The sequence below is a fragment of the Papio anubis genome, chromosome 18 (genome assembly GCF_008728515.1).
Source record: "Papio anubis isolate 15944 chromosome 18, Panubis1.0, whole genome shotgun sequence".
NCBI lineage: Eukaryota > Metazoa > Chordata > Mammalia > Primates > Cercopithecidae > Papio > Papio anubis.
Window position 1 is genome coordinate 41,532,492 of NC_044993.1, and position 16,663 is coordinate 41,549,154.

Sequence of the window (16,663 nt, forward strand, 5' to 3'; positions counted from 1 at the left end):
ATACAGGCCACCATACCCAGCTAATTTTTGTATTTTTTGTAGAGATGTGGTGTCACCGTGTTGGCCAGGCTGGTCTGAAACTCCTGACCTCAAGTGATCTGCCCGCCTCAACCTCCCAAAGTGCTGAGATTACAGGTGTGAGCCACTGCACCCAGCCTATTGGGCTGCATATTTATATATACTTCATAACCTAGCTTCATTTTAGGTAATCATGAATTTGTTTCAAAAAGTGGAAACCCTCTTATTAGCAGACCTTTAAGAAGAGTGAACTTGGCCAGGCACAGTGGCTCATGCCTATAATCCCAGTACTTTGGGAGGCTGAGGCGAGGACCGCTCGGTCCCAGGAGTTCGATAGAGACCAGCCTGGGCAACATGGTGAGACCCTGTCTCTTATTATTATTTTTTTTTTAGAAAGAAAAGTGAGAAGGATTATATTAGAAACTCTAGATTTTACTTCTCTACCGCTTACCTTTAACTTTCTCTGTTACTGCTGCAGAGACTATACAATACTACATAATAAACATCCTGGGTTCTTTCCCATGGGATGAGAGGTCCACTGTACTGCCTGCCATCTTAAATTGAACATGTTGTCACCTGAGATTAGGAGCATAGGTGATGGGCCATAGGTTAACACATCCAAGTTATGAAAACACTAAAAAGTAACAGTGGAAAATCAGTAATGTTAATTCTCAATGCACCCTTTGAGCTTTAAAATTTCCTACCCATTAGAAGTTACTCATGTTAGAGGAACTGAACACAACAGGTCAACTAAGCACGAATCCAAACAGGAGATGTTTCTACTGAGAGCTGACCTCACTAAGGAACAGCAGTATACAGCCTGACTTTCTGGGTAAGGGGCTGGGTTGCTTCTTTTTCTAAGGGGCTTGGACAATGAAAATCCTGATTGTAAAAATTACTCCAGAATTGTGTGGCATCCACTGAAGCTACTGGGCACTTCTTTTCCTTTTTTTTTTGAGATACGAGTGTCTGTCATCCGGGCTGGAGTGCAATGGCGCAATCTCGGCTCAACGAAACCTCCGCCTCCTGGGTTCAAGCGATTCTCCTGCCTCAGGCTCCGAGTAGCTGGGATTACAGGCATGTGCCACCACACCCAGCTAATTTTTGTATTTTTAGTAGAGATGGTGATTTGCCATGTTGGCCAGTCTGGTCTCAAACTCCTGACTTCAGGTGATCTGCCAGCCTCGGCCTCCCAAAGTGCTGGGATTACAGGCGTGAGCCACCGTGCCTGGCTGAGCACTTATTTTCAGTAGTAAACATACATTAAAAAAAATTAATCCTAATTAATTTCATTTGACAGGTTAGAGATTTGACAGGCCAAACTCCAGCATCATTGAGCTGACAGCATGAACCGCAGGTCACGCTTTCCTCGAGCTTTGCCACTTGCCCTGTTGTATACTAACTTGAGGAGAAAGACACAAAAGATCTGTATGTAAGAGATCAGTACTACTTACAGAAAATCATGAAACAGTTATTTAAAAAACTGTTCACAAGGTTTGTTTTTTCTAATATAAAATCAATTCTCTATACCTGAACGACATACATCTAATTTGGGTGGGAATTTGTCATCCAAATTAGACTTCATTCAGGCTCCTTTCTGGGGTTGGGTGACTGAATCGTGTTTAACACAAAAGGTCATTTGGTACAATTTTGTTACCTCTACCAAGAATAATCCCTTTCTTATATTTGAATCCTCAAAATTCACTTGTCAAAATAATACCAAAAGTATCTCCAAAGAAGCAGTAGTAAGATTCTTGTTTTTTTTGTTTTTTTTTTTTTTTTGAGACAGAGTTCTTGCTCTGCAGCCCAGGCTAGAAGTGCAGAGGCATGATCTCAGCTCACTGCAACCTCTGCCTCCCAGTTTAAGCAATTCTGTTGCCTCAGCTTCCCAAGTAGCTGGTATTACAGGCGTGTGCCACCATGCCCGGCTAATTTTTGTATTTTTAGTAAGACGGCTTTCACCACGTTGGCCAGGCTGGTCTTGAACTCCTGACCTCAAGTGATCTGCCTCCTTGGCCTCCCAAAGTGTTGGGATTACAAGCATTAGTGACCACGCCCAGCCACACTGTTGTTTTGTTTTGAGACAGAGTCTCACTCTGTCACCCAGGCTGGAGTGCAGTGGTGCAATCTTGGCTCACTGCAACTGCCTCCCGGGCTCAGGTGATCTCCCACCTCAGCTCCCGAGTAGATGGGACTACAGGCACCCACGACCATGCCCAGCTAATTTTTGTATTTCTTTGTAGAGATGGGGTTTCACAATGTTGCCCAGGCTGGTCTTGAACTCCTGGGCTTGAGCAATCTTCCCATCTTGGCCTCCTAAATTGCTGGGATTGCAGGCATGAGCCACCATGCCCGGCCAAGATCTTACTGATTACTGTTGCTTCAAGAAGCCAAGCCAGTTTCCAGTATTCCCCATTTGCGGGAGAGTCTTGGTACTTTGGATAGAAGCAACTGGTAAATTGTTAATTGGAAGGGTAGGTGGTGTAGAGAACTACGTATAGCCAAACCTAGAGCATCTAGGCTTACAATTACTATCCTGACTTGATAACAAGTGTTCTGATATTAACCTGAAAATGAGAGTAATGCCAAATTTGTGTAACTTAACGTCTACATATACAGGGGGGAGAACTGAAGTTATTATCAAACCTGGAATCTCTATGATCAAGGCTAACGGTAGTTATCTAAGAAGCAAAGGACCTACAATTCTTAGACTTGGAGTCATATTCTTTAAGGACGTGTTCTGAAACTGTAACAATCAAGCATCTGGTTTCCATGTATTTCTCCCTCAGAAATGATGAAGTACAAGTAAATATGGAGGTACAGGATAAGACACATGCTGCTTTCTTGCTCTTGAATGGAGACAGTTTTCCAGCCATCTTAACCCCTTTACACAAAACAATTTGTGTTTTATAGCAAATAAGCGACTCAACATAATTTCAACATGGTGTTTATCCACCAGTATTTTCCTTTCAGCTTCTAGTCCCATGACAGGTTTGTGAAGTCATCAGTTACATTAGCCAAGACAGGCCTAGACTTGAAGTCTGGAATGTTTTTCCCACTATATGCCAAAGTAGAATGTGGGTATCTCAGGGTCATTTTTGTTGTTCAATTTCCCACCTGTACAATTGTTATGATTCAGTTTTCTTTTGTGTCTAATAAATCTTGTTCCATGAAATGATCAATTTCTTCTGAAATAATTCTGTCAATAAGGTAAATATGCAGATTAAGGAAGAATTTAAAGTAAGTAAAAATCTAAAAATAGAATGTGTCTTCTAATGTATGATTGCATTCTTAATACATCAATGCTATTAGTTTTTAAAGAACATTTGGAGTATCTAATCATTGACAATTTCACACTACTCTTCCCTCTTAACTAAAAATAGTGATATTTGATTGAAATCGTAAGTATGCACAACTCTTTGTGACCCTTTCAAGCCTAGACCAACATGTATAGACCCATCAGAGGGACCCATATTTGACATTCATTCAACAGTCCTTTCCAAGCATCCTGATGCAGGCTCTGTTACAGGCCATGGGGACATAAGCATGAATACCTCCCGGCACTGAGAGACTAAAGGCATCAGACACAGGAGCAGTTATACTCCAGTGTGGGGAGCCCTGAAGAGGCAAGGGTCCCTCCCTGTCTGGAGAGAAGACACAGGTGTCACAGGAGAGGCTGAGTCTTAAAATACGAGTAGGAGTTTGCCAGCAGATGCCAAGGAATGGAGATATGAAGAATTTTGTAGGCCTTCTTTCCAAGGACAAGCCTGGCGTCACGTGAGACACAGAACCTGAGCTGTCAAATTGCTGTGGTGTGCAGGTTGCCCTGTAGTGGTGTTCATACCATCAACTGGTTTCCTTTTGTAGCTCACAGAGCACTTTGAATGCTCCTGCCAGGGCTGTCACCACAGAAGCGATCCATCTGGCAACCTCTTTAAAGTCTTAGTACTGAGATCCCAAGTCTTGAATTCATGAATATTTGATTTTTCTAGTTGTAGATTTGTTTCAGTAGCATTCAGAAATGGGAAGAGCAGATTCTACATCCCTCGGAGAGGTGCTGGGGTCCACCACTGTCATCTCTTAAGCAGCATTATGCAGCCCCAGGCTGGCCTGACACTTGCATTGCTAAGAACCAGCTGCTCTCCAATCCTTCCAGTAAGGCTGGCACAATGGCGGATTCCTGCCGGGGCCTGGGACCAGACTGAACATGCAGCATCAGTGCTGCCCTCAACAGGTGGCACAGCAGGTTTATATGGAGCAGCACGGAGAAGTAATTTACTACCATGATTCTTTGGGGCATTTAGTTGGTGTTTACACTCTTTCTCAGTTCTAGCAGCTGAGTTTGTTTGCTTGAAAGGCAAGCATGATGATAGAATCTCCTGGAATTCGCTTCTGGATGCATTCTATTCAGGAGGCTTTAAAGTGTCTTCGTGTCTATCCTCTTCTTCATTATTTTCTCAGAGCAAGTAACTTTTAGACAAGGGCTTTTCATACACCATGGTCAGAAGCCAACACTGAGGCTTTTATATGAGGTGGGGGACACTTGAAAACATGAGAGTCAGGAATAATGAAATGACAGAATCCTGTCCCCAACCAGGTATACTGATCCTTTGTCCCTTTGGAGGTGCCTAATGTCCATTCCTTTTCCTAAAACCAGCCTGATTTCCTGCAGTGACCTACTCTTTCCACGCAGGCTCCCTGAGGCAGAAAACTCAGGATTCTGTCTCCCAGTGAGAGAGTGAAAGGGCACAGCCAGGGACTGAGGAGGTGCCCAGGCCCACCTACTCGCGTGGCCCCTCCTCGGACTCGGGGCAGTTCTGAGTCTTGCCGTGATAGCACATGCAGTGTGAGCGATGCCTAGGCTTCCTGGGGACACCTGCACCCACTCCTGCTCCTCCCCACTTTTTTTTGTAGTAACGTTTATTTTTATTTTATTTTTAAAACATGCACTTAATTGATCTTGTTTCTGTAGGAAACTCCATGTATTTTGAAAAGGTGACCTATGACACTGTTCCTAAATTTGAAATCTAGGCTAAGTTCCTGGAACCCATTTGATATGGTTTGGATCTGTGTCTCCACCAAATCTCATGTTGAACTATAATCCTCAGTGTTGGAGGTGGGGCCTGGTGGGAGGTGACTGGATCACGGAGGCAAATTTCTCATGAATGGTTTAGCCCCATCCCCTTGGTACTGTCCTCGCAATAGTGAGTGAGTTCTCTCGGGAGGCGGTTGTTTAAAAGTGTGTGGCCACCTCTCCTCTTGTACTCTTGCTCCTGCTCTGGCCACATGATATGCCTGCTCCCCCTTCACTTTCCGCCAAGAACTGTAAGTTTCCCGAGGTCTCCCCAGAAGCTGATGCTGGAGCTATTTATTTATTTATTTATTTTTGAGATGGAGTCTCACTCTGTGCCTCAAGCTGGAGTGCAGTGGCATGATCTTGGCTCATTGCAACCTACGCCTCTTGGGTTCAAGTGATTCTTCTGCCTTGGCCTCCCAAGTACTGAGACTACAGGTGTGCGCCACCACGCCTGGCTAATTTTTGTATTTTTAGTAGAGATAGGGTTTCACCGTATTGGCGAGGCTGGTCTCGAACTCCTGACCTCGTGATCCGCCTGCCTCGGGTCCTGAAGTGCTGGGATTACAGGTGTGAGGCACCGCACCTGGCCTGATGCTGGAGCTGTGGCTCTGATTCCTGTAGAGCCTTCAGAACCGTTAGCCAATTAAACCTCTTTTCTTTATAAATTACCCAATCTCAGGTAGTTCTTTTTTTTTTTTTGAGACAGTTTTCATTCTGTCACCCAGGCTGCAGTGCAATGCTGTGATCACAGCTCACTGCAGCCTCAACCTTCTGGGCTCAGGTGATCCTCCCACCTCAGCCTCCCCGGTAATATTTTGTATTTTTTGTAGAGACTGGGTCTCACTTTGCTGCCCAGGTTGGTCTCGAACTCAAGCAATCCGCCCGCCTTGGCCTCCCAAAGTGCTGGGATTTATAGGCATGAGCCACTGTGCCTGGTCTCAGGTATTTTTTTTATAGGAATGCAAGAATGAACTAATCCACCATTTTTCGATCTGTTTAGGGAATACTAAAGGATATTATTAATTAATAAAAGTGTGCCTTCTTACCTTACTTCCGAACTGTCAGTTTGCTAGGTCAGTAACATTTTTTGACATTAATATATTTTTGTAGATTCATCTTCGATGAAAGTAAAAAATAGTAAGTGGTGGTATAAGGTTATTAACTATGTACAAAATTTGGAGTAGAAAAACAGTGGGGATTTTTTGGTGATTGGGGATAGGTCTCTTTTTATGGAGTATGGTAGTTGCAGAAATTAGTATTTGTTTATTCTTTTTTAGTATTACTGGGCAATATGGTGGGTACACTGACTCCCCAAATTCAAACTCTGTGATAATGTGCACATGCTTACCACCATTTATCAGAGGAAGACATCAAGCTCAAGGAGACTGAGTTTATGATTTAGTGAGTAAGAGGCCGCCTTGCTACTTTCAGGCCTTATTCTTCTACCCTTCTGAGCCCCTGCTTATGGCAGTTGGCTTTACCATCCTGACTTTCTCCTCACTGTCTCTGACATTCAGGAAGAGTCTAAACACTGCTCCTTCCTTTCTACCCCAGCCCCTGCTATCACCCTGGGTGTCTTCAGTGAAGGCATGATGCTCACCCAAAACCTGGCTTCTCAGTTCTTTAAATGCCTCCTGAACTCAGCCACCCTCTTCCAGGTACTTATCACCAACAGAAACCATACTACCTCTGAAACCCCTGATCATCATTTCTTATCCTTCTAGCTCGCCTGTACTCAAGCCATGAACTCCAGCACATTCCCATCATACAGCAGCTCTGCCCTAGCTTCACTCCTCTCTTGTGCAGCCCACACACGTTAGCCCCATCATTGTAATCTTTTCCTTATAGATAACTCAATATTTTTGTCCCTTTCTACATAATACCTTGCAAAAAGTATCCCTTCTCCCATCAAAAGCCATTTCCTCACTGGTGCTTTGCATCCCACCCCCTCTCACTTTCCTGGAGACTGTTTCTATCGTACCACTGCTCTGTCCTGCAACATCAGTCCTGTGCTCTCTCCTGGATTCCTCTTAGCAGCAGCTACTATTTTGAAAACATTCTCCCTTTGACATCCATATTCTCTTCTAGCTGCCTCATTTCTCTGCAATTGTTTACAGCCAAACTTCTAAAGAGCTGCCTACACATTAATTCTACTTCCTCGCCTCCCATTCTTCAACATACTCCAACTTCTACCATCCCCACCACTCCTTCCTTGTGAAATCTCTTTCAAGGTCACCAACAACCTGCATGCCATCAAATCCAACACACATTTGTTCTGACCTTGATCTTCTTTGATCTCTCAAACAGTAAACACATTCTGATGTCCCTTCTTTCTTGAAATATTCTCCTCTTCTGTCTCTATGGCAGCACAACATCCTGGTTTTCCTCTTCCCTGAAGGCTTGTTCCTTCCCAGTCCCTTTCTGTTTTTCCTGACTTCTTTGTTGGCTCCGTTTCTCTCTATATGATCCCTAAATAATGCTGTACTTCAGGGCTTGCTTCTAGGCTACCTGCTTTTTTATGTCTCCTTTTTTCTTAGGTGATGTCAAAGCCTCAATTTCTGGGGCTCTAAATATCCTCTACTTTCTGATAACCCTATAATCTATATCTCCATCTTGGGTTTTTCCTCGGAGCCATAGATCTGAATGTCCAAGTATCTCTACTTCTATGCCTCGCCAATATTTCAAACTTTTATTTTACTTTTTTGAGACAGGGTCTTGTTCTGTTGCTCAGGCTGGAGTACAGTGGCGTGATCTTGGCTCACTGCATCCTCTGTCTCCCAGGCTCAAGTGATCCTCCCATCTCAGCCTCCCAAGTAGTTGTGACTACAGGCGTGAGCCACCACACCCAGCTAATTTTTGTATTTTTTGTAGAGAAGGGATTTTGCCATGTTGCCCAGGCTGGTCTTGAACTCCAGGACTCAAGCAATCCACCTGCCTCAGCCTCCCAAAGTGCTGGGATTACAGGCATGAGCCACCACGCCTGGCCTGGATATTTCAACCTTAATGTGTTCAAAAGAGCCCCCAGTTTTCTTTGCAACACTCCCTCCCCATCTCCCTCCCCCAGTCTTCCCCATCTCAGTAAACGGCACTACTACACACATACCCTGTCACTCTGGCCAGAAACCCGTAAGTCCCTTTTGATAACTTTCCTTCATTCCCCAATTGTTTCCCATCAGCATGTCTACTTCTACCTCTAAAACAGACCTCAGATACAGCTAGAGTAGTTACTGTCGATCTCAGTACCACCGTCTGTTTTCTCTATAGCATCAACTTCAATTTGTGATTATTTGTTTACCTGTCGATTTTTTTTCCTGCACTAAAGTGGGATCCATGAAGGCAGACATCATACTTTGCTTATTTACTACTGTATTGCCAGAAGCACATGTTAGGTCCTTAATAGGTATTTATTAAATGAATGAAACTCTTTCTAGAAGAAACCACAGACCCTAGACTGTAATTTATCCTAAGGGAGAATATAGGCATTTAGACAAAAAAAAGGTATCGGCTGGGTTTAGTGGCTCATGCGTGTAATTCCAGCACTTTGGGAGGCTGAGGCAGGTGGATGGCTTGAGCTCAGGAGTTTGACACCAGTGTAGAACATGGTGAAACCCCATCTCTACAAAAAAATACAGAAAAAATTAGCTGGGTATGGTAGCACACGCCTGTGGTCCCAGCTACTCAGGAGGCTGAGGTGGGAGAATAGCTTGAGCCCAGGAGTTGGAGGTTGCAGTGAGCTATGATCATGCCACTGCACTCCAGCCTAGGTGACAGAGTGAGACCTCATCTCAAAAAATAAAAAGTAAAAACAAACAAACGAAAGGTATCTTGTAACATCTTGCGAACACCTCAACATGTATTCCAATATTCCTAGTGTAACCTCTCTCTTCAGATTCTTTGCCTAGGAAAGCACAAAGAAATAGAGAAATAAGACTGGCCACTTGTGAAGCGCAAAGAACAGAGGCCCTGCTCAGGTCCACCTGTGAGCTCTCTGCAACGAACAGAGGCCCTGCTCAGGTCCACCTGTGAGCTCTCTGCAAAGAACAGAGGCCCTGCTCAGGTTGCCTGTGACGTTTTTCTAGAGTAATAGAGCACTAGGTTTGGAGTTGGTCAGGCCTAGAACCAAATCTCATTTCTGGCATAAGTTGTGTCTTCTCTCGAGTTATTTAAATACTCTAAGCCTGTTTCCTCAACTGTTACTGGAAAGACAACCATGACCGAGGATTAAATGATCACTTGTGGAGGGCCTTGCACAGTGCCTGACAGCCAAGAGATACAAAAATGGTAGTGGTCAACAAGTTGAGCCCAGCCTCTCCCATTCCAAAGCAGAGCACTAGAGTTGGTAAGAATATGAATGAGAATCTGATGTAGAGCAGATGCCTTTGTAAAAAACTCTAATATATCACTGCCACTCTCTTCTAGCAGCCAAGGGCAGGAATTATCTTGACCTGACAGGGTGCTGTAGAAGGGGAGAAAGAATAATGGATTTGGAATAAGCGATCTGAGTCTGAATTCCAACTCTACCAACTGCACTTTATGTGAATTTGTACAACTCATTTAATCTCTTTAAACTTTTCCCTTGTATGTAAAATGGAATTATACTCCCAGCACAGTGACAGCCCTCATGGGCAAGAAAGAAATGTTCTATAAGTCTTAATTTTATAGACACAAAAGCAGAGGTAGACTGTGTGGTTAAGTAATTTGGGGCTGGTGGTCATAAGACCCCGGGTAGAGACAGACCCCAGGCTACAGGGTGAGTTCTCACTTTCAAGCATGAAAAAAATGAACACAATGTTCCCAACACTCAAACACCATGTCAGGCCTCCGAGCCCAAGTTAAGCCATCATATCCCCTGTGATCTGCACGTATACATCCAGATGGCCTGGAGCAAGTGAAGAATCACAAAAGAAGTGAAAATGGTTGGTTCCTGCCTTAACTGATGACATTCCACCATTGTGATCTGTTCCTGCCCCACCTTAACTGAGCGATTAACCTTGTGAAATTCCTTCTCCTGGCTCAGAAGCTCCCCAGCTGAGTACCTTGTGACCCCTGCCCCTGCCAGCAAGAGAACAACCCCCTTTGAATATAATTTTCCACTACTCATCCAAATCCTATAAAACAACCCCACCCCTATCTCCCTTCGTTGCCTCTTTTCGGACTCAGCCCGCCTGCACCCAGGTGAAATAAACAGCCTTGTTGCTCACACAAAGCCTGGTTGGTGGGCTCTTCACATGGACGCATGTGACGCACTACATCTTCCATTCTAAGATGCTATTAATAAAAGACAAAATGGCTACTGGAGTCTTTCTGCAGACTCTCATTGGTAAAAGTGTTACTACGTAAAGCTCACACGCTACAAGGAAAATAAGGTTCTCTGATGCTAACAGTGAGAGCTGGTAAGCAATGTTTATAAAATTTCTCATTTCTGTTCTCTTGGCTCTTTCTTTGCTAATGCTCTAGGAATGTCAGCAATGCTCCCAAACTTAACATCAGCAGAAATGGCTGGGCGAGAGGGGTATATGCAACAGAGACATGCATTAATCTTTTGTCTTTATTTGCTGCTCTAGTTTAAATCCTCAAAGAACTGTTGGAATGTAGTTTTCTGGAAGCCTAGAGAAAAAGGCCATCGGCCATGCAGGAGTCAAAACCTGTTTGTGTCTTCACTCTCAAAGTCACTGGATCCTCCCAGAACGAGAAAGCGGGTTTTGTTCACTTTCTCAATCAACAATGTTTTGCTCAAGTTCTTTCAACACTTCAAAATTCAAATCCATGATATCTTAAGAATTCAAATAATCAAAACAATGCTTCTGATTCTATTGTTCGAGTCCAGATTTACTGTCAAGAGTAAACAAGTTCTATTCTTGTAACTGAGAGCTCTGAGAGAGGCTCATTAGCTTTAATGACCAGCTTAGAGTTTAAATGGATAAACAATACAGGCTTGGGGGCTATTTCTCATCAACTCAGTTTAAGAACTTGAGGAAAACCTATCTACTGGTAATGATTACAAATGTTAGATGGAGAGATTATCTTCTGCATAATTTATCAGATTTATTTTCTGAAAATATTTTTTCCTTAAACTGATAAGGAGGTGATGATAAAGCTAAATTCAGTAGTATAATACAAACATTTTTATAGTAACCAACCTATGAAGGCTCATCTAAGCACCCTATAAATTATTTCACAACACCCTTCGCAGTTATATTCTAACATCTATTTCCATCAGTTGCCTCAACTCAGTCTTGGCGCTCAGGCCTTCTGCTGTGAGGTATAGTTAGGAGAGAAAGATGAAAACAGGGCGAGACCTGCATGTGGGTTTAACCCTAAAGGAACTATTAACAATGGGACAATAGGTTCCTGAAAGATGTCATCTGGGTCTGCACTAGCACAGTCTGAAGCTAAGCTATGCTCATGTTTCCACACCTGTATCAGGTTGATTCTCTGCCTCTTCCCCCAAGCCCTTGATAGCACAAAGAAATCCCTCATTAAAGTACACATAAGAATATGGAATTTTTCTAAGGAGAAGAGTCAGAGGCATTGTTCTTAAAAAGGAACTGAATGGTAGAGAATAAAATGAGACTGGGGTTCTAAAAGAGGATATGGCTGGGATCTCTGGCTCCTGGCAACAGTCATATTATCACATTAAGCACTAAAACGCAATACCATACAGAAATAAAGTTTCTATCTTAAGGCAAAATTCAGCCTCTGGAAAAACCCAATTCTACTTCTCTGTTAAGCAACCACCTGAGAGAATCAGTGAGTACCAATGAAAAAAAGGAGAATGGAGCGAGACTCACCGAGCCGCAGGCGCTGAGATGTGGATCTTTGTGAAGACCCTCACAGGCAAGACCATTGCCCTTGAGGTTGAGCCAAGTGACGCCACTGAGAATGCCAAAGCCAAAATTCAAGACAAGTAGGGCATCCTACCTGACCAGCAGTGTCTGATAATTTGAGGGCAAATAGCTGGAGGATGGCCGCACTCTCTCAGACTACAACATCCAGAAAGAGTCCACCCTGCAGCACCTGATGCTGCGCCTGCGAGGTGGCATTACGGAGCCTTCCCTCTGCCACCTTGCACAGAAATACAACTGTGACAAGATGATCTGCCACAAGAGCTGTGCTTGCCTGCGCCCCCATGCTGTCAACTATTGCAAGAAGTGTGGCCACACCAACAACCTACGTCCCAAAAAGGTCAAATAAGGCTCTTCCTTCCCCAAAGGGCAGCCTCCTGCCCAGGCCCTATGGCCCTGGGGCCTCAATAAAGTGTTCCTTTCATTGACTGGAGCAAAAAGCAAAGAAAAAAAAAAGAAATTGATCACCTCCATTTCATACATCGGGGGCCCAAGGATGTCTTTCAGAGCATGGAAATCAATCAAAATCGGCATTTCAGGTGGTAGAGCCAAGTCAGTAGTGTCACTGATAGATTCAGGTTTTTCATCTTCTAAGATGTGTTCTCTGCAACCTAAACGAAAAAAAAAATGTATTTAGAAGTTCTAAGACATTTGCAGGCTGGAAAATTCACTAGCAGTAAATATCAAACAAAAGCCCAGTCAGTGGACCTCAAAAGTTCAGTCACTTTTATGCATTTCTCAAGGCACAGACATCCACCTGTGTATTTGTGGCATGCAGGTGAAATAATTTGTCTTTCAAGAGCTCACTGAGGGTGGCATTTGCAGTTGCCTTGTTCAATTACTTTTACTTGCTTATCGTCTATCTCCCCCATTAAAGTGTAAGTTCCAGAAGGGAAACAACTTTGCTTGTCCTTTTTGACCATTATATTCTTAACGATTCCCAGCACTATTCAACTTAATGGCCTACAGCTAGGCCAAAGACTGAAGGGCTAAATGCAGTAGGTTACTTTGCATTCTGTGATCTAACAACTCTCTATTCCATCAGAGTAACTCAAGGCTTGTGACAAACTTTTCAAGTCCCACTTCAGAGGAGTCTGATCAGGTGTCCTCTCCCCTCCCCTCCTCTCTCTCGCCACACCCGCCCCACTTTTTTTTTTTTTTTTTTTTTTGAGACAGGGTCTAGTGCAGTGGTGTTAACACAGCTCATGCTGCCTTGACCTCCTGGGCTCAAGCGATCCTCCCTCCTTGGCCTCCCAAAGTGCTGGGATTACAGACATGAGTTGCTGCACCAGGTCAGCTGTTCTGTTTTCTAATGGGCAATGTAAACCTGGACATGATAGAACTCATATAAGCAGTGCCTCTTTTGTAAGCATATAGCTTAACTCTAAGGTTATCATTTTCCAATAAATAAATATAATTGGCAGTGCCAGGGTAAGAGAATACTAAGCCTGGTTTGAAATCCCTGTAATAATGGGCCATCTCCTTTACCTGCCTATAAGCCCTGCATGGCTGATATCTTGTCCAAATATTGACTCATTTTGGTTTGGACCTAAGACATACAAGGAGCAGGACCCAGTCGACTTATCAGACCACCTTCTGTATCAATCTTTGTAATTCCAGTTCAAGTAATGAAAAATATTACATAATCTGTGGCCAGAAACCAAAAATGGGGAGTAGAGGTTTTAAAACTGCAGGAAATACTTGGCTGTATTCGATCTCATTCCCAGCTTTTTCTTTTAGTTTGTCGTAATTGTTCTAACTTCTTGTCTTATGAAGTGTTTTGTTTTAAAATCTTTCATTACCTTTTTTTAACATACTATTCCTTCTGAAAGTGATTGCTTTATATATTAATACACACATATAATAATTATGCAGTTATCTAACATTGTCTATCTATATTGTCTGACATGGAATCTTGCTCTGTCACCCAGGCTGCAGTGCAGTACCTCCGCCTCCTGGGTTCAAGCGATTCTCCTGCCTCAGCCTCCCAAGTAGCTGGGATTACTGGCACATGACACCATGCCCGGTTAATGTTGGTGTGTGTATGTATGTGTGTGTGTGTGTATATATATATATATATTTTTTTTTTTTGAGACGGAGTCTTGCTGTGTCACCCAGGCTGGCGTGTAGTGGCACAACCATGGATCACTGCAACCTCCGTCTTCTGGGTTCAAGCGATTCTCCTGCCTCAACCTCCCTGTAGCTGGGACTACAGGCATGGGCCACCATGCCCGGCTAAATTTTGTATTTTTAGTAGAGATGGGGTTTCACCATGTTGGCCAAGCTGTTCTCGAACTCCTGATCTCAGGTCATCTGCCCACCTCGGCCTCCTAAACTGCTGGCATTACAGGCATGAGCCACTGCACCCAGCCTAATGTTGGTAGTTTTAGTAGAGATGGGGTTTCACTATGTTGCCAGGCTGGTCTCGAACTCCTGACCTCAGGTGATCTGCCCACCTCAGCCTCCCAAACTGCTGGGATTATAGATGTGAGCCACGACACCTGGCCTAATGTTTGTATTTTTAGTAGAGACGGGGTTTTACCATGTTGGCCAGGTTGGTCTTGAACTCCTGACCTCAAGTGATCCGGCTGCCTCAGCTTCCCAAAGTGCTGAGATTACAGGTGTGAGCCACCGTGTCTCGCAATATATCTCTATATACTTATTTTAGTTTTGCTGTGGTTCTTCCATTTTTTCCACTAACTCTTTTCCTTTCAAAAGTGATTACTGAGTATGTTTAATACTGGTAGACCCTTATTTTATTTTTATATTTTCTTGGACCTCACAGGGATGAACCTAACTTTAAATTCTAACAATAACTGGAGACATCCTGAGTGTCACTAAATGATGCCAATGAGAACTTTTGGGTGAGGGATTCTCCCACTCTCCTCTCCTGCTGGGCTCTAGTGGGCTTCTCTTCAGGACTGAAACCATGAATGACACAGGAAAGAAAACACAACAGTTCAAATTTTCTGCCAGTGGATGGCTATTTAACAGCAAATTATGTCGAACAAAGCATTAAACCTCTCACTACCTCCCTCTGCAGAATTGTTGTGAGAATTAAAAAGAAAATCCTTTGTAGACTGCAAAGAGCAATGCACTGTTTAACACATATGTAAGTCTTGAGTTATATATATTCTTATAATTGTACCTCTGTAACGTCACTTGATCTTTCAAGGTTTGGCCTGACCATGTCCTAGGGACATCTTCCCCGATTTTTTTGACTTCTTTTATAGCATTCATTTGCTTCACAAAATCTAGCAATTCTGGGTTAGTCAGCAGCTTGTGGAAACGGGAGATTTTCTGCTTGCTGCTCTTTTTCCAGTATATTCCAAGCAGTATCAATGATCAAAGGTGGGAAAGCACTCACCTGATCAGTTTAGCTACATGCAGATCTCAGAGTGGAAAAGAAAGTAGGTGTCATTGCTTAATTAAAATTAATGCACAGAAGAAAAGCACTACCTGTCTAAGGTTACTACACTCTACAGATGGAAGGTAGTGGTACTCAAAAACTTCAGCCAGTGCAAAAAGAGCTTCCAAGTTTCTCCAGTCTGTGGTGCTTTGTGACAAGCTTTTCTGAGATCTAATTACTGTTGCCAGCTTGTATTTCACTATCACAGGAGGACGTAAAGCTCAGTGGGTGAAAGCCAACCCACAATTACATAACCAATGCTTTAGGACATCCAATCCTTTTCCAAGTGTAGTATGGGGTTCAGTGTTCTGAGCACTGGGGGAGTGGGGTTGGGAGAGCTATTTCTAATGCAACTAGACCTTATAATATAAAAGATGACAATTTAGGGGCAGCAGATGTGTTATTAAAAAAATTCAATAAACTCAAAAATAAACTGCATTTCAAAATGTTCCATCATTAGAATATATGCCTAGAAAACTAAGGCTCTAGTCAAGAAAATGGTGTGAGCTAACTGGGAGAGGCAGGACAGCACTGGATTCTGAGTCACCCCCCGGATTGTGTGTAATGCAAAGTGAGAGTAGGGAAACACTGGATCTTCCTAGAATACCCACTTTGATTCCTCATTATAAAACACACAAACAACAAGCAAAATGTCATCTCACAAAGATATCACTCAAGGAATGAACCCCCGGTTATATCTGCACCTTCTGGGTCGTATGTGCAAGCATTCAAGCACTCAGCCCTAACACCATGTTCTCTCTTGTCAGAAAGGACCAGCACCAGGAGAAGAAAGTGGCATCGTCCCTGAGATTAATTGCTGGCCTTGCCCAAGATTGCAACATTCAAGCAACATGGACTTTTTAAGGCAAGGGGAAACACCACCAACAAAAAGTTCAACCTTCCAACACATCAGGGACCCTGACCCCAAGTCCTTCCTACTGGAATTGCGCAGTTTTCTTCTTATATACCTTTCTTTCGGACTCAAATAGTGGTTCTTAACAAATGGTTAATATTCATATAAAAGAAACTATTATTTCACTGAGAAGCAAAGACATTCAAATTATAAAAACAAGCTGGTTACCAAAATAACCAGTAAAGTTTAAGAAATGACAAAGGCCAATGTTAAGGAAAGTAAAGAGATCTTCTCACACGCCGTTGCTTACAAAGTATAAACTGGTTCAATCTTTCAGGAAAGCAATATGGAAACAGACTGAAAGCCTTCCAAATATTTAGAGTCTCACACTCAGTGGGTCTTTTTTTGCAGCAATCTATCCTCAGAGAAATACACAAAAGTACAGGCAAGGGTTTGTGCAC

General features: G+C 43.2%; 1 protein-coding gene and 1 pseudogene across 5 annotated transcripts in view; one reads left to right on the forward strand and one right to left on the reverse strand.

Annotated features, from left to right (window-relative positions):
• LONP2 (lon peptidase 2, peroxisomal) overlaps positions 1 to 16,663 on the reverse strand; it is a 118,818-nt gene that overhangs the window by 14,735 nt on the left and 87,420 nt on the right. For all 5 annotated transcript variants that reach the window (XM_021931932.2, XM_021931931.2, XM_017953332.3 and 2 more), the window contains one exon: positions 12,409 to 12,551. In XM_021931932.2, the coding sequence (XP_021787624.2) occupies positions 12,409 to 12,551 (143 nt within the window). The remainder of the gene's footprint in view (positions 1 to 12,408; positions 12,552 to 16,663) is intronic.
• Positions 10,876 to 12,289, forward strand: LOC116271296 (annotated as a pseudogene).